Source organism: Tursiops truncatus, chromosome 8, assembly GCF_011762595.2.
Source record: "Tursiops truncatus isolate mTurTru1 chromosome 8, mTurTru1.mat.Y, whole genome shotgun sequence".
NCBI lineage: Eukaryota > Metazoa > Chordata > Mammalia > Artiodactyla > Delphinidae > Tursiops > Tursiops truncatus.
The window spans coordinates 107,054,360-107,073,823 of record NC_047041.1 but is presented as its reverse complement, the minus strand read 5'-3'; the positions used below and the strand labels follow the sequence as shown (position 1 = coordinate 107,073,823).

At 64.2% G+C, this 19,464-nt stretch overlaps 1 protein-coding gene across 2 annotated transcripts; it reads left to right on the top strand.

The window, feature by feature from the left end:
• The first annotated feature begins 1,879 nt into the window (after positions 1-1,879).
• TNNT3 (troponin T3, fast skeletal type) lies at positions 1,880-18,999 on the top strand. 2 transcript variants are annotated; one of them, XM_033861692.2, is made up of 16 exons: positions 1,880-1,974; positions 5,100-5,132; positions 5,247-5,260; positions 6,937-6,954; positions 7,104-7,145; positions 8,086-8,106; positions 8,313-8,327; positions 10,993-11,011; positions 13,659-13,704; positions 14,710-14,826; positions 14,904-14,981; positions 15,212-15,325; positions 15,409-15,518; positions 15,608-15,698; positions 17,354-17,394; positions 18,798-18,999. In XM_033861692.2, the coding sequence occupies exons 2-16, from the start codon at positions 5,116-5,118 to the stop codon at positions 18,850-18,852; spliced, it is 798 nt and encodes a 265-aa protein (XP_033717583.2). In that variant the 5' UTR covers positions 1,880-1,974; positions 5,100-5,115; the 3' UTR covers positions 18,853-18,999. The 2 variants fall into 2 exon arrangements, with proteins under 2 accessions (XP_033717583.2, XP_073665460.1); XM_073809359.1 differs by lacking the exon at positions 17,354-17,394 and adding an exon at positions 16,702-16,742 and having other exon boundaries at positions 1,881-1,974.
• The last annotated feature ends 465 nt before the right edge of the window (positions 19,000-19,464 follow it).

The window sequence follows — 19,464 nt, the reverse complement described above, 5'->3', positions numbered from 1 at the left end:
GAGCCCGAGGCCACTGAGCAGACAGCCACCTTCCTCTGCTGGCCGAGTGGGGCCACTGCAGGGCCATGGAGCGCCCACCTGTGGGTGCAGCCCCCAAGAGCACGCCAGGCCCGTGGGAGGTGTGGCCGGCAGCTCCCAGGAGCGAGACACCCACCGTCGGCGGGGCCGGGTGCACACGGGGCTCCCCAGACTCAGCGCTGCCTGCTGTGCCTTCCCCACGCGCGCACCTGCCCCTCGGGGGGCGGGGGTGGTGTGTGACTCTAGCAGAGTGAGGGGCCCCAGCCTGAGAAGGGCTGTCAGCTCCCACCGTGAGGACGAGCTGGGCCGGGGCGGCCCCAGCAGCCGCTCGGGGGCCTTTTGCAGAAGTGGCTCTACTGCTGACCCCACTGGACAGAAAGTTGGTCAGAGTCAGCCGAGGGCCGGGCACGCGTGTGGCCCGTCAAACGCTCTCCCATCCGAGGACCTGGACAGGAGGAGGAATTCAGAGTTCCGACAGGGGAGGCGGGAGCGGCCCCAGCAGCTCTGGCCTTGGGGGGCTTCCCGCCCCCAGGAGCTCTGGGGAGGTGCTCTGTCCTGCCCACTGGGGGCCCAGGGCTCTGGCTCCCCTTGCTGTGGCCGGTGGGCCCACCCTGCCTATCTCGGGTCCCCGTAGCCTTGTCTCCAATGCGTAGAAATTGGATGAGGTGCTGAGAGAAACCTTCCAGAAGGCTCTGGGGACCCAGAGTGGGGTGCAGAGCCAGGGGAAGCCCGGGCTGGGCTTTGAGAGCCGGTCGTCCAGACGCCCCCAAGCCTCCAGAAGGCAGGTGCTTCATCTGAGTCTCCTTGGGGCCAAGCCCTGTCCCGCGCTCCAGCCCACCAGCCATTGCTCCGGATCAGGCCAGCATCCGTGGCCCCCGCCATCCGTGACCGACCAGCCCCTCGCCTGGAGCCTTCCACGTCCGGAAGGAGGCTTGGGGCTGCTCTTTCCTACTCTGTGTCTCAGTTTCCCTGATTCGGGGGGGGGGGTGCGTAGGAGCTCGTGGCCTCACTGGCCAGCGTGGGGACCATGGAAAGCCCTGGGTGAGGTGTCTGCCGGTTGGATGGTGCCACCTGGAGTCCCGAGCAAAGAAAGACTGGGCTCCACGGGCGAACGGTGGAGCCCGCTGTGGGCAGCACCCTGAGCCTGGCCCGTGGCGAGAGAGAGGCCTGCAGGGTCAGGACCCCCACACGGTGAGCTCCCGGGCAGACCTCAGAGGTGTGGCCCCTAGCGTTGGGAGGCACCAGCCACTGGGGAGATGCCAGACCCTCCAGTCAGACTTGAGTTAGTATTTCTGTTGCCCATTTATGCTGTATGTCCTAACGCCATCACGCAGAGAACCACTCGGTGGGGCTCGGACCTGCCGAGGGCCTGGCCGAAGGCTCACAGGGTCTTCTATCCTTGGGGGTCTCGGGGACCTCCTGCCGCTGCCTCTGATGGGGAGGCGGAGGGGCCTGGGGCCTGCGTAATGCAGCCTGGCCGGGCAGATGCCTTTCCTGGGCAGACACCTCGGAGGGAGGGGCAGCTCCCCCGGGGAAGATGGGGCCCCAGCTCTGGGGACCCCACACCAGCCTGGCCCAAGGAGAGCCCTCAGCTTCCTCCCTAGGGCCACCCAATGCCCTCCTTCACCCTCCTCCGCCCGTGAAGAATGTGCCCACTGTCAGAGAGTAAAAATAGAAGCTGACACTTCCTGGGGGAGGGGGGCGGCCCTCGTCTCCTTCCCCCCCATCCTCGCCTCCTTGCGCCCCCTCCTCTGTTCTTGCTATACTTGGTAAGGGGCCTCAAGGCACAGCCCCTTCCCGCCCGTCCCACGCACCCGGGCCACACAGCCCCTGGCCAATGGGCTGCCGGGAAAGATCGAGTGTCACTATAACATGAGAGCATGCGGCGAGCGGGCAGTGCCTGAGCCGGTCCTGTCCGCAGGGAGCTCCTGCCCATCTCTCCAGACCCAGCCGCAGGTCAGTACGTCTGAGAGCAGCCCCGGGACCGGGCCGGCCTGCTGTGTGCCGGTGGGCCTGGGTGCGTCCTGGGGCCCCGGGTGCAGGACGCCGTGCCGCCCTAGCCTTTTGCCGCTTTAAGCATGGCGTCCTGGAGACCCAGGAAGCCACCGCAGGGTCCCAACGGCCTGGCGTGCTGGCATCGCGGGGTGACGTTCTCTGAACATCAGAGGCAGAGGAAGCCCTTCCAGACCAGAGTACAGGGGCAGGGGAGGCCCAAGAAGGAGGACGGAGGGGGCTCCCCGGAAGGCCCGGGGGTGAGCGGGTGGTCCCAAGGCAGATGGCTAGACAACGGTGACGATTCGAGGTGAAGAAGCCGGGAAGGGGCGCTGCCCAGGGCTTCGAGGCCACCTGCTGCGGTGCGGCCGCCCTCCCCGCCCTGGCGTTTCCACGGGGCTCTGCTAAGCTGAGGGGCGCCTCGGCCAGCTTCTCCCAGGAGGCTGGAGCCCTCGGCCCAGCGGCCACCGCCTCTAACGCCGCCGTCTGTAAAGACGACAGCTACGACGGTGGCTGGTGGGGTTCACCGCAGGAGTGGGTCTGGGGGAGGGGTGGCGGGGACCCCAGCAGCCCAGAGGCCAAGGCCTGGAGTGGATGGGGCCTGGGCTGGGGGGGGGGACAGAGGGAGGGGTGGGGAGCTGGGCGTCTGTCCTGTCTGCCCAAGGCAGACGTGTCCCACCTCAGCCTGGACGCGAGGAGCACGAACTCCCAGGAGGCCCCTCCTGTCCTTCCTGTGCCCCCTCGAACCAGGGCTCAGCTGACCCTCCTGACGTCATGGGATGGGGCGCCTTCACCGGGCAGCAGCCTCTCTGGTGCCCTCAATCATTCTGAGAGGAGATGGGATGTCGGGGGGGGGGGGCGAGGGTCAGGGAACAGGGTCAGGGCCCACAGCAAGCGAGCGGCAGGGCCTCCTGCCTCCCCGCCCCCATCTTGTCACTTGGGAAGGAAGGAAGGAGAGGGTGTCCCCAAGGAGTGGTGACCTCAGAGGCTGTTTTCACAATGGCCCCTCTGGGGGCAGGACATTAAATGGACAACTGGTTTCCTTCTCAGCTGTCGAAATGCCACCCTGCCCCCAAGCACACCGCACCCTGGGCCCCTCTCAGAGGGAGGGCGGGTGGGACAGAGCAGCCCGTGGTGTCAGCCCCAGGGCTTTGCTGGGAAGAAAAGGAGCCCAGAGCGGCCTCAGTTTCCCTCTTTAGAGGGTAGGACACCCTGCCTGGGTATGCGGGAGCCCGCCTGCACGGCCCCTGGGACTCTGGCCCAGAAGACAAGAGGCCCAGCCCCGGGGACAGGCGGGGGGTTGGCGGGGGCGGGGACGCAGGCCAAGACCTGAGCGGGGGCTGCCTTCCCAGTCCCCCCTCCCATCGTCTTGGGTTTCTGGGCAGAGGTGTCTTGGCTAATTCGGGTGCCTATTTCTGGACGTCTCAGCTGCCACTGGCTCCTTAAAAATAACCCACCCCTGGACTCAGGCCACGACCACCCCTTGTCAAGGCGGCTGACAGGTGTCGGGCCCTGCCAGGGGGAGAGGTGGGCACAGTAGGGCAAGGACAGTGGCCTGGGCGGGGCGGGGGCCCGACACCCAGGGGCAGGGCCCACCAGGAGGGTTTGGGCCGAGGGACCGTGAGACCCCAGCTGTAGACCGAGCGAGAGGCTGTAACCTGAGGGGGCAGCAGAGCCCCGGGAAGGGACCTCAGGATGCGAGAAAACGGCTCGGCTTCCTGGAGGGCTTAGCAGAGACCCATCCGTTGGTTAATTTTGCATGGAGCTTAAATTGCTCTGGGAAAATTAACATTCTTGACAGAGGCTTCGGAAAACTGTTCCCACCTTAGCAATGCGATGTAAACGCATTTTTAGATGATGAACTTGTGTTTTTCTTATACAAATCTCCCGGGGCGGGGGGCCATAACTATTGTCTTCAAGCTGTAGCAAGTTGTCATGAACTCTGTTTTTCGAAACCCGGGGCCAACATTCTGATGCAGCTGCTCCGAGCGTTCCCAGGCCCGGCTGCCTCAGGTCTGTGTGGTGGCCAGCTCACGGATAGACGGTCCCTGAGAGCGCTGGCCCGGCGCCGCCCACACCTGGACACATGCAGCCAGGCCCGGGTACAGGCTTCCCCGCAGCCGTTGACACGTTCAAGGGCATCCACAGGGCCTGGGAAAGCAGGCTGAGGGAGGGACGGGGCCGTCCACTCAGTTCTTGGAGGCCATGTGCGCCTGGCAAGGGCACCAGGCTGAGGGGCCCCCACAGAGAAACAGCCCAGACCCCGTCCTCACGAGCCGGGGCTCAGTCTGCTGTCTGCTGGGGCAAGGGGGAGACGGGGGTGCGTGTGGGGGAACAGAATGTCTCGTGCACGCTTGTGATTCTGGAAGAGGGCTCTGCAGAGGGCCACGGGAGACCCCAGGGGATCCCTGGGCACCCCCATAAGAGGACACGGGGTCCTAACGGGAAAGCGTCAGTCAGAGAAGGGAGCCTGGGCTCACACCTGAGGAGGGGGCCTTGTGGGGATGGCGGGCGGAAAGGCCAGGGAAGGTCCAAGGTTCCCACTCGGAGGTGCCAAGCTCTGTAATTTGGGGGCTCCCTGGGAGCCCCCCCCATCTAGGCCCGAGAGCAGAGACCACCAAGAGGGAGGTTTTGAGGCCGCAGCAGCAGCACGGCTCCGCGGTGCAGAGCAGCCCGCGGGCCCCCGCCCCCGCCCCCCGCCGGCCTGGACGAGCTGCGTGCATCCTGGATGACCCTCCTCGGGGAATGCTATAGAGAGGATGTCTGCCCTGCCACGACCTTCCAGCATCCCGTCCAGCTCCGGGAGTCCAAGCTCCAGGCTGGAGCCAGGGCAGGAAGGGGGGCGGAATGGGATCAGATCAGGGGCGAAGAGGGCTGGGGGGCCTGGAGCCCTGGAGGAAGCCAGGCGGCCTGCTGGGGAGGCCCCGAGCGCAGGAGCCGCCCGCCCAAGGCCGGAGAGTTGGCCCAAGACCCCTGTTGACGGGCGTCCCCTTGCAGCCCCACTCCAAGGGCCCATCCCCCACCCATTCCAGCCCCTCTAGGTCAAGGCAATTCGTAATCCTCACCCCGGTCTCCCTCCACCCCTGCAGAAACCACCCACCCACCATGTCTGACGAGGAAGTGTGAGTACCCGCCCTGCCTCGGGACCCCTGGACCTCGGCTGTGCTCAGAGGTCAGAGGACCCCCCGCCGAGAGCTCCCACCCCCCTCACCCCCCTCCCCCTCTCTCCCCCACAGTGAACACGTCGAGGGTAAGTGTGGAAGCCAGACTGTCTCTGCATCAGCCTCTAGACAGAAAGTCCAGGTGGGGAGGGCCAGCCGCTGCTGGAGCCTCTCCCAGGGAGCCCCCGTTGGAAGCCGCGTCCGATCGCCCCCTCTGTGAATGGGCTCCCACTCCTGCCCCTGCACCTCTTCTCAAAGGCCAGGGCCCGAGGCCCAGTCCCTGCACTGCAGGCTCGTCTGGGCAGCGGGGCCGCCCTCCCAGGATAGGACCTGGGCCTCCGCAGCCCAGACCCCTCCCCGGGAGCCACAGTCACCGCCAGAGCCTCTTCCTCCTCCCAGGCCCCTCTCTGGCCGGCCGGAGTGGCGTGGCAGTGGGCGACGGGGCAGGCAGGCGCCACCCTCCTCACCTCCCAGGCTGGTCCCTGGCGCGCCCTCTAGCTGGCCCCTCTCCTTTGCTCTACCCCTGGCAGAGGAGTAGAGAGGGACGGTAACCGAGGTAGCCCCGGAAGTCCCCCCGCCCCACATGTCCACTCTCGTCCCCAGGGGGCCTCCAGTCCCCCCCCACAGACTCACCAAGTAACTGTCCACCTTCCTCATCCTTAATCCCCACTCGCCATCACCCCTAACTGCCCACCTCGTTACTCGATTAACAGGAAGCACGCACTGGTCCCTCATTAACACTTTTTGCATTGTTATGTGTTACTTATACATAATAACCTCATCCACGGTGTCCATGGTGTGTGAAGCTACCTGGGATTTGGTTGTGAAGACACTCACCCCGTTAATAGCAAGTCTGGGTGTGTGGGCCCTGCCTGCCTCTCCACAGCTCTGCCTCTCTCTGTCTCTGCCTGTGTCTCTGTCTCTGTGTCTCTCTCTGTTTCTCCCAGCATCCTCCCCTCCCCCCTCCCTCTGGGAGCAGGAACCTCCAGGCGGATCTGGAGACCCCTCCCTAGCCCAAGTCTGTGGGAGCCTCCTGGTGGGCCGTGCCCAGGCAGGCGTGGGAGTGGAGCCACGGCCCCTGGGAAGGGTGCGCACGGGTGGTTCTCAGGCCCGACGGGCGCTCGTGCGCGGCCGCTGGCACCCGCTCAACCGCGGGAAGGCTTTCCCGAACTCCACCAGGCAGGCTTCTCCTGTGGGGCGTTCTGGGCGCTAGGTTTTGAAAATATTTTGAAAACACTTGGCTGCCCTAACAACGTGAGCAAAACATTTCTTTTTCGGCTGAAAAGGTAGAAAGACTCCTTCTGAGAGGGAGCCGTGGCCCCGGGAGCCGCCCTTCGCCAGGGAAGGCGACGGGGCCGGGGGCACAGGTCCCCCGAGCTGGGTCCTCTAAGACCTGCCTTGGCCGCCCGCGTTCAGGCCCACGTCTCCTGGGCTTGTCCCATGACACCTTCAGAGTCAGACTTAGCGAGACCCTCCGGTGCACAGGCACCGCAGTCCAGAGCAGGCTCCCCGCGGATGCGGAAGGGGCTCGGAGACCCCCAGGGCCGGGAGGAGGTCACACTGCAGAGGCGAGGCCGAGGCCTGAGCTCTCTGAGGTCCTGCAGGCCCTTGAAGCAGGGCCAGCCTCCCCCGGTCCCTGGAGCGCCTGCTGCCCACCACCCTCCCCTGCACCTGGGACTGCCTCCCTTCCTCGCCCCCACCACGTGGCCCCTAACAGCTGTCCTGTTCCCTCTCTCCCTCCTGCACCCTCTGGCTCCCTCCTCAGAAGAGGCCCAGGAGGAAGGTAAGTGGGGTCCAGGACCCCAGCCCCTCGCCCACCCGCCAGCCCTCTGCCCCCCGACCTCAGTGACCCTGCGTGCCTCCCCCGCCTAAGGACGTGCAGTGTGCTCCTGGCCTAACCTCTCCTCTCTCCTCCTGCCACCGCACACCCAGCGCCCCCCTCGCCTGCAGAAGCCCATGAGGTCCACGAGGAAGGTACGAGGACACAGGGCTTCTGGCCACATGGGGCGCCCGGGGCTGGCTGGGACACGCAGCGGGGGGCGGGGGGAACAGTCAGGCGCCAGCCAGCCAAGGGGCCCCCACATGTGGCCCCAGCGTAACCCATTAACCACGGCCAGTGCTTGACCAGATAGGGGGCCCCGAGGGCCCGCACCCCCAAACATGGGCAGGGTGGCAGATGGGGTCCTCCACCCCCTGGCCCAGGGAGGGCTGGTCAGTGGGGGACTGCTGGACCAGATGTAGACCTAGCTGCCCCGGAGACAGCCCTGAAGCCAGCCTTCCACCCCAGGGTGGGTACCTCAGAGCCCCACAGCGCCCGGCCCCTCGGCAGGGCCGGGGACCCGGGCTGGATCTCGGTGAGCACAGGGCGATGGCGGGGCAGGCCCCGCGGTCAGCGCCCTGAGCCGGGCCCGTCAGCCCCCCGCCGGAGCCCTTGTCACTCCCCAGCCGTGCTTGGGTCCTTGGTCAGAGCAGCTGAGGGCTGGCGCCTGCTGCCCGAGCGCCCTGGCAGGCGTGTCCCCCACTCTCGGGCTGGTAGGAAGCTTCCTGGGCTACAGGCCCCCAGCCCCTGGTCCCACCCCGCCGGGTCACAGCCCTGCCCCTGCACGGAAGTCTTCTGGGGGCCTGAAGATGGCGGGAAGAGGGGAGGCGGCAGAGGCAGGCAGGGCCCCGACAGCCCCGTGCCCAGCAGCGAAGTCCTGACAGGAGCAGAGAGCGGGGCGGGAAACTCCGAGGAGAGGCAGGGACGGGACCTGGGGGGACGCTGCCCCGGGCCAGCACTGCCCTTGTCTCGCTCACTCCCCGCACCCTCCCCACCCCTCGGCCTCGGCCACTGACCCTCCCATGGCCACCGGCTGTCTCCATTAACCTTGGATCCTTTCTCCTTTGACCCCTGACCCACGCATGGCCTCCTTAGTCCATGAAGTTCATGAACCAGGTAGGTGCCATGACTTCAGTCTCGTGTGGGCGCATGTGCACACGTGTGTGAGCTGCCTCCCGGCCGCGAAGAACGAGAGGGGCCGTGTAACCTACTCACCGTGTGTTCCGCTCGCCCGCGGCTCCCCTCCCCTCAGCCTCTGCCCCAAGGTTCACAGCTGGTTCTCTCTCTTCCCCCCCTTTCCCCCCACGGTGCCGCTTTTGCAGAGGAAGTCCAGGAAGGTAGGTTCGCCCCCGACCCCAGTCCCCGTACCGGGGCCTGAGCCCCCACCACTTCTTCCTCCTTCCCTGCATGACTCTCGCTGCCATTCCTGCTGGGGACAGGGTGGGGACAGTCAGGCCTGGGGCGCTGGCTCAGGCGGGACTGGCTGCCGGGAAGCAGGCAGAGGGCCTTCAGGGCTGGGGGCACGAGGCCGTTCCCGGGTCACCGGCAGGCAGATGGAGGTGGTCAGCCTCGAGGTCAAGAGCAGAGCCGAGTGTAGGGCCTGAGACGGGTGTGGGCCTCGAGAGGGTTGTGCTGGGGTCCACTGGGACCCTCGGGATCCACCAGGGCTGGGTGGGGAAGAGCAGAGGAGGAGAGGCAGGGCAGGTGGCCTCCGCCCTGCCCCAGATAGCAGGGCAGAGAGGGGAAGTAAGGCGGGGGCTAAAGGAAGGGTGGAGAGGCAAGTGGGGTGAAGCAGAAAGTCAGGCTGAGGCTGAGGTGGGGATGTCGGGGACCCGGAACAGCTGGGGGCCTTGCGTGCAAGCGAGCAACAGTCAGGTCCCAGCATCCCACCCATCGCCTGGGCTGGAGCCAGACACACCCAGGCGCGAGGAGGCCCCCTGGGTGGGCCTGCCCTACCCGGGTGGAGGTGACGGCGGTGCGGGCTCAAGTCAGCGCCCTAGTCGGGCAGCCCCTGCCTTCACACAATGTCTCAGGGGGCCACAGGGGGCCTCCCGGCTGGGCCAGAACCTGGAGCACAGCCCCCGAAGCGAGGCCACCTGTAAGAGAAAGGGATGTGCCGGCCCCGAGGGTCGGGCAGCGAATGCTGAGCCTTGCAGGAACCGGGGTGCAAGCAAGGGCTGTGGTGGTCACAAGGTCACCAGGTCACCCTGGAACCGGCCCTGAGGCCAACAGACAGACAGACAGACAGGGCTGGCGCTGCCGGGCCGCTGCCCGCCTGCCTGCTGCCTGGGGAGCTTTGCTGCGTGGTACCTGGCCTCCCCCCACACCCTCCCCTGGCGTCTGCTCCCAAAGCGCCGTCTCCCTCAGTCTCCCCAAGCTCATAGCCCCCCACCAGGTGCGGGGGGAAGTGACGTCAGGCCCGCCTGAAAACTGAGTCGTGCCAGGGGGCTGGGGGCGCTCTTTGTGGGAGTGGGGTTGGGTGCTAAGGAACCGTGCGATCTGTGAGCCGAGGGGGATGTGAGGGGAGACCCTGCCCAAGGCCCTCCCACCCCCAACAGGCCTGGGGCCAGACCAAGTGCAGGGGGCGTTGGCGGTTCAGACAGGCTGACGGCCAGGCGTCATTGCCACCAAAGGGCCCAGGGCCGGGACTGAAGGATGGGGCTAGGGTGCTGCCAGGCCCCCTGCAGATCCCGGGCTGCATCCAGGCCGGCCAGGACCTCCCCAGGGCCCGGGGAGGCAGGGAGGGTCAAATGAAGCAGCCCCCCACGTGAGGGTGGCTGGGTTAGCCCAGCCAGGTGGGGTCTCAGGTCTGAGGGCTGCAGCCCGGACAGGCCACCCGTCGTAAGCCCAGTCCTGTGAGATGGCCCAGCCAGGCTCTGGAAGAGAAGCCTCTTAAGGGGCTGGGACAGGCTCCCTTGGGAGTCAGGAGCCCCCACCTTGGGGCCGAGCGGACGCAGGGCCCTTCGGGGCTCTGCGTGAGCACCCTCGTCTCCTTGGGCTGGGACTGACCAGGTCTGAGGCCCCAAGAAGCTTTATTAACCGAGTTGTTCCAGACCCCCTCGGGCTTCAGCCCAACCAAACCCAGGCGTTCGGTCCCCAGAACCGCTCACCCCTGGTGGAAAGACTCAAAGAAGCCAGCACCCAGCACCCACAGGCCGTCAGCGGCCTCTCCAGCCACGGCCTCCTGGGGTGGGGCCGGGTCTCTCCTGGGGCATCCTGGCCGCACAGCTCCTCCAGCCCCTACCCAGACGCAAGTTCTCTGGCCTTCAGCTGGGGTCACAAACAGGGTCCAGGCCAACGCACACCCAGGGGAAGAGGGGTCGGGGTGTGCCCCCTGGCTGGCGTCTGCCCTGGGCCCTCACCCGTGCCCCTGCTCGCACCCCGACTCACCCCTGCTGCCCTGCCGCTTCCTCTTGCGTGTGCACTTTCCTGACGATGCCGAGGAAGGGTGGGAGGGTGAGGCAGGTAAGGCCCCTGGCCGCACGCAGCTCGTCCGCACAGACGCGCCTGCCCGCCTGTGTGTCCTCTTCTCCCAGCACCGGGGCCTCCAAAGGCCAGGCCTTGCCGCTTCGCTCTGCGTCTGCCTCGGGACTTAGCACTGCCTGACACCACGATGGGGCGGTCAGTGGGGAACGGCCAGCAGACCGGAGCCTGGGCAGGGGAATGCTCCCCCCACCCCCGGTCTTTGCCCCCCCTCCGCCCCTCACCCCCACCGCCATCTCTGGTCTTTCTCTCCTGCCTCTGCCCCCTGAGGATGCTCTATGTCTGGGCTCCGTTTTCGCTTCTCCCGCCAGTGTCCTGGGCCCCGCACCCGAGCTCCCCTCCTCAGACCCCACAGGGACCTCCGTGGGCCCAGAGTGGGGGCAAGACCCCCTTTGCTCCTGGTGGGGTCTTTGCCCCCAGCCTGAGGCCCCCAGGGACCCGGTGGCCGGAGTGTGCTGTCCATCTCACTTGGTCTCTCTCCCCTCTCCCCTCTCCCCACGCCGGTGCCCTGCTGACCAGAGGAGAAGCCAAGACTCAAGTGAGTGTGGGGTGGGCAGGGATGGACGTCGGGCGGGCGGGGCGGGCAGGGTGAGGCCTGGAGCCCAGGCTTGGAGGAGAAGCCCGGGCGGGCAGGCTGGACGGGGCCCGAGGCCACCTGGGGAACCAGGTGCCCCAGGGCTGGGCTCCGGGCCCCCGAGGAAGCAGCAAAGTGCATCAGGCTCTGGAGACCCCACCCCTGAGAGCAGCAGCTGCTTCTTTGCTCCTTGGTTTGGTGTTGAAGGTTCCAGATTTCTGCTGAGGCATCATGGGAATGGGGTCACTGGGGACAGCCCCCCCCCCACACACAGGTGGGGGTCAGACCTCCCAGAGACGGGCAGAGACAGACTCTGGCAGTCCAGTCGGGCGTGGTTCTGCCCCGGATCATCCAGTGTTGGCAAGGAGGGCTTCCTGCAGGAGGAGACAATGGACGGAGGGAGGAAGGGGTGTAGGAAGTTGGGGAAGACAGGGCAGAGAGAGGGAGGCCCCACGCAGCTCCCTGTGCCCTCTCCGGCCCCCCTGTACCGGCCTGCTGCCCTCCATCTCCCAGGGCCCTAGATGTGAGATAGGCGTGAAAGTGGGGCGGTGGGAAGGAGGGTCTCACCCCTGAAATCCACTTGGGAACAAAACCTTGACCGCAGCCACGATCCCTCCCTTCACGGGGGCCTCGACCCTCTCTGGGGAACCATCTTCCTTGCTCGAAGGGACTTTCTTTCCCTCGTTTTGCCCACATGTCAGTGAGTGGTTCAGAGATGTTTTGTTTTAGTCCGACTTTCCTGACTTTTCTGTTTCTGATAAGTACGTACGAAGCCACGGCACTTTGCACATGCTTCACCCCCTTATCCTTCAGAGGATTCATGCCTGCCTTTGCTCTGCACGGGATGGAATGTCAGCGCGTATGAGCGCACGCCAAGTGTTCGCTCCCACTTAGGGGAGCCTTACGGACTCTCCAAAGAAGACTGGAAATATGTGAGCGTATAGCCAGCACATTTCCGTCCGTTACACTTTATTTTTCAGCAGTTTTAAAGAAAGCTGCCGGGTCACAAGATATTTTCTAGTTTTAAAAAAATGTTTGTGTTTTCATTATGAAAATAAAACACCTCATTAAAGAAAATTTGGAAAATACGTAAAAGTCCAATGAAAAAAAATCATCTATAACTCTCCCACCCCGCCTGCCAGACTGCGGAAAAGAGTAGAAAGGAATAAAAAGGCCTTATTTCTTCCTACTCTTTTTCCATGCATCGGGCTCGGAAAAAAAGACTGAAACTGAGCTGTTTTTCAAACATCGTCCTGTCTATACAGCCTTGAATTCTGCTTTTTTTAAAATGCAGCGCTGTTTCTAAGTATTTTTCCATGTTTTTACATAGTCTTCTTAAATATTTTGAATGGCCACATAATATTCCATCAATTGGACAAACCATAATTTTCCTAACCATTCCTCTATTGCAGGATATTAAGGCTTTCCCCAATATTTTACTATCATAAATAACGCTGGGTGGAAAGCATTTTCTGTCTTTCGGGTTATTTCCCTAGGCCTCATTCCCAGAATGGAATTACTGGGTCAAAGAGTAGGAACGTTCTTAAGGCTTTTGATATCGTCTGCCAAACGGCTTCCACGAGGGCCGCCAGCGCGGTCTCCACGCCGCATGCCCGGGGACCGCGACGTGCCTGCACACGGAGCCTCTGACGGGTGGATGAGAAACGGCCTCTCTGGGTTGTTTTCCTTCGCATTCCTTTGATGGCCTTTCCCTCGTGTGTTGACTGGTGGTCTTTCTTCTTGGGGAGCTGCTAGCTTACGCTCTCTGCCCATTTATCTAACGGCGGGGGTGTCTCTGTGTTTTCTTAATCATCAGTTTGCATAAGGATATAAGTCTTCTCTGTATTTGCTGAAAAGATTTTTCTAGTCTGGTTTTTCTTCCCCCCCTTTTGCGCTGTGTCTTTTTCCATGTCCATAAGTTTTTCATTTGCATGGAGTTCCCGAGCAGGACCTTCCGAGCTTAGAAAATCCTTTCCTGCGCCAGCATCCCGGTCCATATTCAGTTCCACTTTCTTCTTTTTTGAAGAAATTGTTGTTGTTCTTGTTGATTTAACTCTTTGCTCCATCTGAAATGTATTCAGGGGAGAGTGGAGAGCATGGCTGTTACAGCCGGCCGGATTCAGGGAGAGGTCTCATTTCTTCTTCGCACTGCTTTCTGCCCAGCCCCCCTTCCTCTGGGTCCCCAGAAAGAAAGATCAAAGAGAGGCCAGAGAAACGCAAAGGGTCATCCGAGACAGCCGTTCCTGACCGCAGAGGCCAAAGGCCCTGGGAGGGTGTGCGGTGACCACCCTGCCCTCTGGTCTGACCTCGCCACATTTGTTTATTTGTTTGAGAAAGAAGGCTAGGCTACCCTTCCTGGACAGAGGGGGGTGAGACAGCTCTTGCGAGGTCCAGAAGTTGGCAAAACAGAGGGATGCTTGAAACCTCCTCGAAGGGTCAAGCCATTCTGGGGACAGTAGGTTATATGTGTGATAAGAGCAAAGGTCAGGCAGTGCGTCCCCGGCCAGGTGCCAGGCTGAAAGGCGGGAGGGCCAGGCCGGGTTGGGTCAGGCCAGCTGTCCTGGTGGGGTCCCCACTCGTCTCCACTCATGAGCCTCTCTCTCTTCTTCAGACTCACGGCTCCTAAGATCCCGGAAGGGGAGAAAGTAGACTTCGATGTAAGTTTCGGGGACCCAGATCAACACACCCTCCCCGCAGCCCCCAGCTTCCAGGCTGCAGGCTAAGCCTGAGGAGGTCACCTCCTCTAGAGCAGCCAGAGCTCAGGCTCCCTGGTTCCACGCAATTCTGCTTTGATTCATTCCTGGACCGGAAGAAACTCCTCCAGTAATAGATACTTTTCTTCCCTCCTCCCCCACCCATCCATCCATCTGTGCGTCCATCCATCTGTCCTTTTCTCCATCCGTCTGTATCCTTCATCCCTCCATTCATCAGTCCGTCCATCCGTCACTCACCCATCCATCTATCCACCCATCGTCCATCCACTCAACCAGATACTCACCCACCGATCTACATATCCATGCTTTCCTCCACCCACCCACCCACCCACCTATCCATCCATTCTCCGCCCACCCAACCATCTATCCACCCATCCATCCATCCATCCACTCAACCAGATACTCACCCACCGATCTACACATCCATGCTTTCCTCCACCCACCCACCCACCCACCTATCCATCCATCCTCCGCCCACCCAACCATCTATCCATCCATCCATCCGTCTGTGCATCCACCCATCTGTCCTTTCCTCCAACCATCTATAGCCTTCATCCATCCATTCATCTCTCCGTCCATCCGTTTATCTACCCATCGTCCATCCACTCATCTACCCACTCATCCACGCACCCACCCACCCACCCATCCACTCACCCATCCACTCACCCACCCATCCATCTGTGTATCCAACAGGCTACCTCACTCCCCAATTTCCTCTCTTCCCGATCCACGCAGGGCACCACTGGGCACGACAACGGGGCCACGTCAGGGCCAGTCCGTCCCGGGGGTGCTGACCGACCTCAGGGCCGCGCCCGGCCTGGACTCACCACGGGGAGGGCACCGCTCCTACCCTGTGGCTAAGGGAGCAGGCAGCCGCCGGCCCCCAGGAGGGCCAGGGAGCCCAGAGTTCCGGAGGAGGGCTGGGGGTGACGGGCCTGTTCCACACAGGACATCCAGAAGAAGCGGCAGAACAAAGACCTCATGGAGTTGCAGGCTCTCATTGACAGCCACTTCGAGGCCCGGAAGAAGGAGGAAGAGGAGCTCGTCGCGCTCAAGGAGAGAATCGTGAGTGCCGGCAGCCGTGGGCGGGCGCGGGCCCGGGGTGGCCAGGCCGCAGTGACCCGGCCCTCGTCCGGCTGCAGGAGAAGCGCCGTGCGGAGAGAGCCGAACAGCAGAGGATCCGGGCCGAGAAGGAGAGGGAGCGTCAGAACAGGCTGGCGGTGAGGCACCCCCCAGCCCCCGGCCCCAGAAACGCCGGGCTCCCAGACCCCCTTTCTTCCGACGTTCCCCTTGACACCGGCCAAGGACCCGGGCCGGTGGCTAAGGTCCCCACGCCCTGCAGGACCCCCGCGAGAGGGCTGACCCGACCAGGACCTGGACCTTCCAGAAGGTTCCAAGCCCAGGCAGTCCTCGATGTCTTCCCTGAGGTCTCGGGGTGGGGTCTCCGCAGGAGGAGAAAGCCCGGCGGGAGGAAGAGGACGCCAAGAGGAAGGCCGAGGACGACCTGAAGAAGAAGAAGGCCCTGTCCTCCATGGGCGTCAACTACAGCAGCTACCTGGCCAAGGTGAGCACGGGGCCTGTGGCCCGGGGGTCCCCGCCACGCCCTCAGGCCGGCCGCGCCACGTCCCCACTGTCGTGTCCCCTCAGGCTGACCAGAAGAGAGGCAAGAAGCAGACGGCCCGGGAGATGAAGAAGAAAGTCCTGGCCGAGCGGCGGAAGCCCCTCAACATCGACCACCTCAGCGAGGAGAAGCTCACGTGAGGACGCCCCTCGGGGTGTGGGGGGGCCCGGCCCCAGCCTCCCGGGGCTGACCTGCCAACCTCCCTCTCTGCCGCTCCCTCCCCAGGGACAAGGCCAAGGAGCTCTGGGAAACCCTGTACCAGCTGGAGACCAACAAGTTTGAGTACGCGGAGAAGCTGAAGCGGCAGAAATACGAAGTGAGCTAAGCTCCTGTGCCCTCGTCTGCCGGCGGGCACCCCTGGGCACCCCGAGTCCCCCCGGACCCCGCCGAGGCCCCTGTCCTGCGGGGGCCCTGCCTGGGTGTCCTCCAGGCCAGTCTCCCCACATCGTTCTGGCTCCCAGGGCTGGCAGGAGGGAGCATTGGGGCAGAGTGCCCTCGGGGGGCTGGGGGGAGACCGTGGAAAGCCAGCAGTGTCCCAAGCCCACCAGGTTGGCACCAAGCTCCTCTGTGGTGGGGGTCCTCCCCAGTCCCCTCCCAGGCCCCCAAGCTCAGAGCTGGGGAGGGGGCTGGGACAGTGCCCCTCCCCCGGGGGCTGGGCGCCGGCTCGGCTCACGACTCAGGACGGCAGCCCTGGGTGGACACCGTCCCTCGGAGTCTGGGCCTGGGGGTGGGGCTGGGGGCACCAGTCCGGGGGAAGGACCCGCTGCGTGAAGCACAGACCCTTCTGGCCTCCAGGGTCCCGGGGAAAGGACCTTCCACTCTCAGGGCACCTCTCCCAGCTTCCTCTACTGGCCCCTGAGATGGAGGGTGTGGGAGACCAGTACTGACAGACAGGCAAGTCCTGCCTCCTTCTCAGGATCCCGGTGCCCTTGGGCGAGTTGCCTGGTCTTCCTGCGCCTCGATTTCCCCACCTCTAACTGGAGCAGGACCACGCCCCTCCCAGGCCACCCCCAGGGGCCTGTGTATCGCTGCCGGCCTGCAGGCAGGACCAGGCGCGGTGGCATCACGGCTCTCTGCTGATACTCCCCTGGGAGGGCCGGCCTCGGAAATGGGCTTCAGAGAGAGCCCAGAGCGGCCCTACTCCTGTCCAGGAGGCTGAGCCAGGGCCGAACTGCTGCCTGATAGACTGTGCATGGCCCACGATGGGTCCCCGGGCGCTAAAAGAAACACACGAGCCCTGGCCCAGAATAGCCCAGCGCACGGTGGGTGCCGGAGCCTCAACTGCCCACCCAGCCCCCTAACCGTCTCGGTCTTTCTAGATCATGAACGTCCGGGCCAGAGTGGAGATGCTGGCCAAGTTGTAAGTAGCCGGGGTCCACCCTGGACCGGGCTCTGAGTGTTCATGCACGGTGGGCCTCTCGCATGGCGAAAACCTGGGTCGTTGCAGGTGTCGGCGGCAGGGGGCACGGAGACCCCGGAGGCCTTCCTCTTCTCCTCCCGCCTTCCTCCTCCCCCCTGCCTGCCACCTGGGGGCTGCTGAGGCTGACCTGCTGTCTCGGCTGGCAGCGGGGGCCGGGCCTTGCCTTCCCCCAGCCTCCCCCCGGGCAGTCGGCAGGAGAGAGCAGCTGGGCGGAGGACTGAGAGGCCGCAGGGCTCTGAGCTCGGGCCCACCAGGTAGGGGCTCTGCTTGCAAGCCTCGCCTCCGCCCCGTGCCCCCTGCCCCACATCCCGCAGAGTCTGGAAGGTAAGTGGCAGCTCCTGGGCTGCTGTGTGTCATAGCCCAGGTCTCCAGCTCGGGCCATCAAGAGTAGGTCGGAGGCACAAGCCCAAGGGTCCTCCAACCAAAGGAGCCGGGACGCAGTAAGAGCGCCGAGACCTGCCAGGGCCGCCGAGGGGCCCACAGGGCAGGAGGCCACTCCCCGGCCTGGCCCTGCTTGGACGCGGCAGGTAAGTCGCCTGTGTTGTTTGCAGATTACCAACCTCAGGAGCCGCATCGACCAGGCCCAGAAGCAGTGAGTAGCTCTGCCCGTCCCTTGCTCTGCACGGGACACACGGCCCCACGGGTCAGCTGCCACGGGCGCGCCAGGGCCCTGGCGATTTCAGCCTGTGTCGGTGGCAGCTGGCCTTCAGCAGGGTAGTAACAGGACTAGCCAGACGGCCACTTGGGCCAGCATGTCGGGACCCTGCACCCCTGGACCCACAGCCTCCTCTCAGCCCTAACCCCAGAGCCCAGAAGGATGGCAGCTTGGGGGAGGGCTGGCAGGAGCCCCCTGGGCAGCCTTCAGAGTGGCCTGGTGAAGCCAGACTGGGCTCCTGGACGTGCCAGCAGCGTGTCACTTCAAAGGTGACCTGGGACCAGGAATCAGGGGGCCTGGGCTTTGTCACCGGCTCCTCCGTGGCCCTGGGTGAAATCACTGGTTCCTCAGGACGGTGAACCCTCGGGGTCCATGGGACCCTTTACAATAACTGCTGGGTAAGGCCCAGAGAGGGATTTTGTCCCGGAGCCTGGTGGCCGAGATGGGGCACGCCCCAAGGTGGGCAGTGGGGCGGGTGAAGGAGACGCGCCCTCCTCCCTGCCTCCGTGCAGGGCAGGGGTTTTTGCAGGTCCCTTCGAGAGGGGGCCGTTTGGCCAGGTATGTGCATGAGCACGTGTGTGTGCGTGCGTGTGCATGGCTGGGAGGGTTCTCAGGCTGTGGGCACAGCCCCAGCGCCGGGCCTTCTCCTGAAGCCTTGGGAGCTGCAGGGCCCATTCCAGCCCGAAGTTGTCCAAAAAAGAGCTCTGATCACCAGCCCGTCCTAACTCGGCCCCCAGCTCGCTCCCGGCTCACTGGCGTGCAGAGGGCTCAGCCAGATGCAGCGGGTTCCTGAGGACCACCGTCCCTTGGGGTGGGACCTCCCGACCCGAGGGTCCAGTTCTAGCCAGTGGCTGATTCTGGAATAAGACCCTCCCTGCTGCCGAGTCCACCAGGCTGGGACTGCTGGCCTGGAGTGCAGGACCAGAATAGCCCACTGCCCCAGGAGGCTGTGACTCAGGGCGCAGAGACTCTTTTCAGGACAAAGTAGCTGGGAAGGTGGCAGCTTCCCACGCGGTCTGCTTGACGTAGGGCCCCAGAGTCTCCCTGCCGCCTGTGTCTCGAGCCCCTCGGGTGGGGGAGGGAGGGAGGGGGAGGGGGACCAGGCTCTCGCCAGCCCCCACTTAGCCTCACTGACTCCCTCTGCGCAAAGCCGCCCGAGCCTGGCTAGGCAGGTGCAGGTGAGTCACTGCTGCTGGATTGGAGCTGGGGGACGCTCTGGGGATTCCAGAGCCGGGCCGGGCAGAGCTGCCAGGGTCTGGGGTCTGCCAGGGGCCAGGGGAGGGGTTGGCCAGGGTCCCGGATCCCCTCATGCTCAAGACCACCTTGCTTCCTATTTGTAGCAGCAAGAAGGCCGGGACCACGGCCAAGGGCAAAGTCGGAGGGCGCTGGAAGTAAAGCAACCGAAGAAGTTCCCAGAGGCAGAGACCCTCAGCCTGTGGGGCCCACGTGGAGGCATCCAGCTCCCGGGCACCTCCTGTGTCTCTGTCCTCGCTGCCCCCAACCTCTGGGGTCTGTAAATAAAGCTAGCAGACTCCCCTCGGACAGGTGTGCCCTGGCTCATGGATGGGGCCCTGGGGGGGCGGTGACCATTGTGCAGCTAGGGGGCCCGCAGGACCCTGGGCAGTCATCTCAGGGGTCAGCTCAGGAGACCGTGGGGCCATGGCTCTACTGTGCTTCCACTTCTGTCAATGGGTTTTCACCCCTAGAACCTTCTGTCTCCACTCCGAGAGCCCACACACTGCTCGGTTCTCCGCCCCAGCGCCCAGCCCCCCAGGTCAGCTCTGAAGCTGGTTTGGGGCAGTGGAGCTTGGCTTTTGCAGGGGTTCTGGGAGGCAGGCCCAGGGCACAGTGGGACACTTCACAAACGTCCCCCAGAGATGGGGCGGAAGGAGAGTCCAGAGCACGAGAGGTGCACACAGCCCCAGGAAAGGAGTGGAAAAGCACATTTCAGGGAGCAGACACAGCAAACACAGACCGTTCTTTCTATATTATCTGAGAATACAGTGC

Coding starts and splice junctions, on each gene's coding strand:
- TNNT3 (XM_033861692.2), top strand. Junction 14,982..15,211: donor AGCGTCAGAACAGGCTGGCG/GTGAGGCACCCC, acceptor GGGTCTCCGCAG/GAGGAGAAAGCCCGGCGGGA. Junction 15,699..17,353: donor TGAAGCGGCAGAAATACGAA/GTGAGCTAAGCT, acceptor TGTTGTTTGCAG/ATTACCAACCTCAGGAGCCG.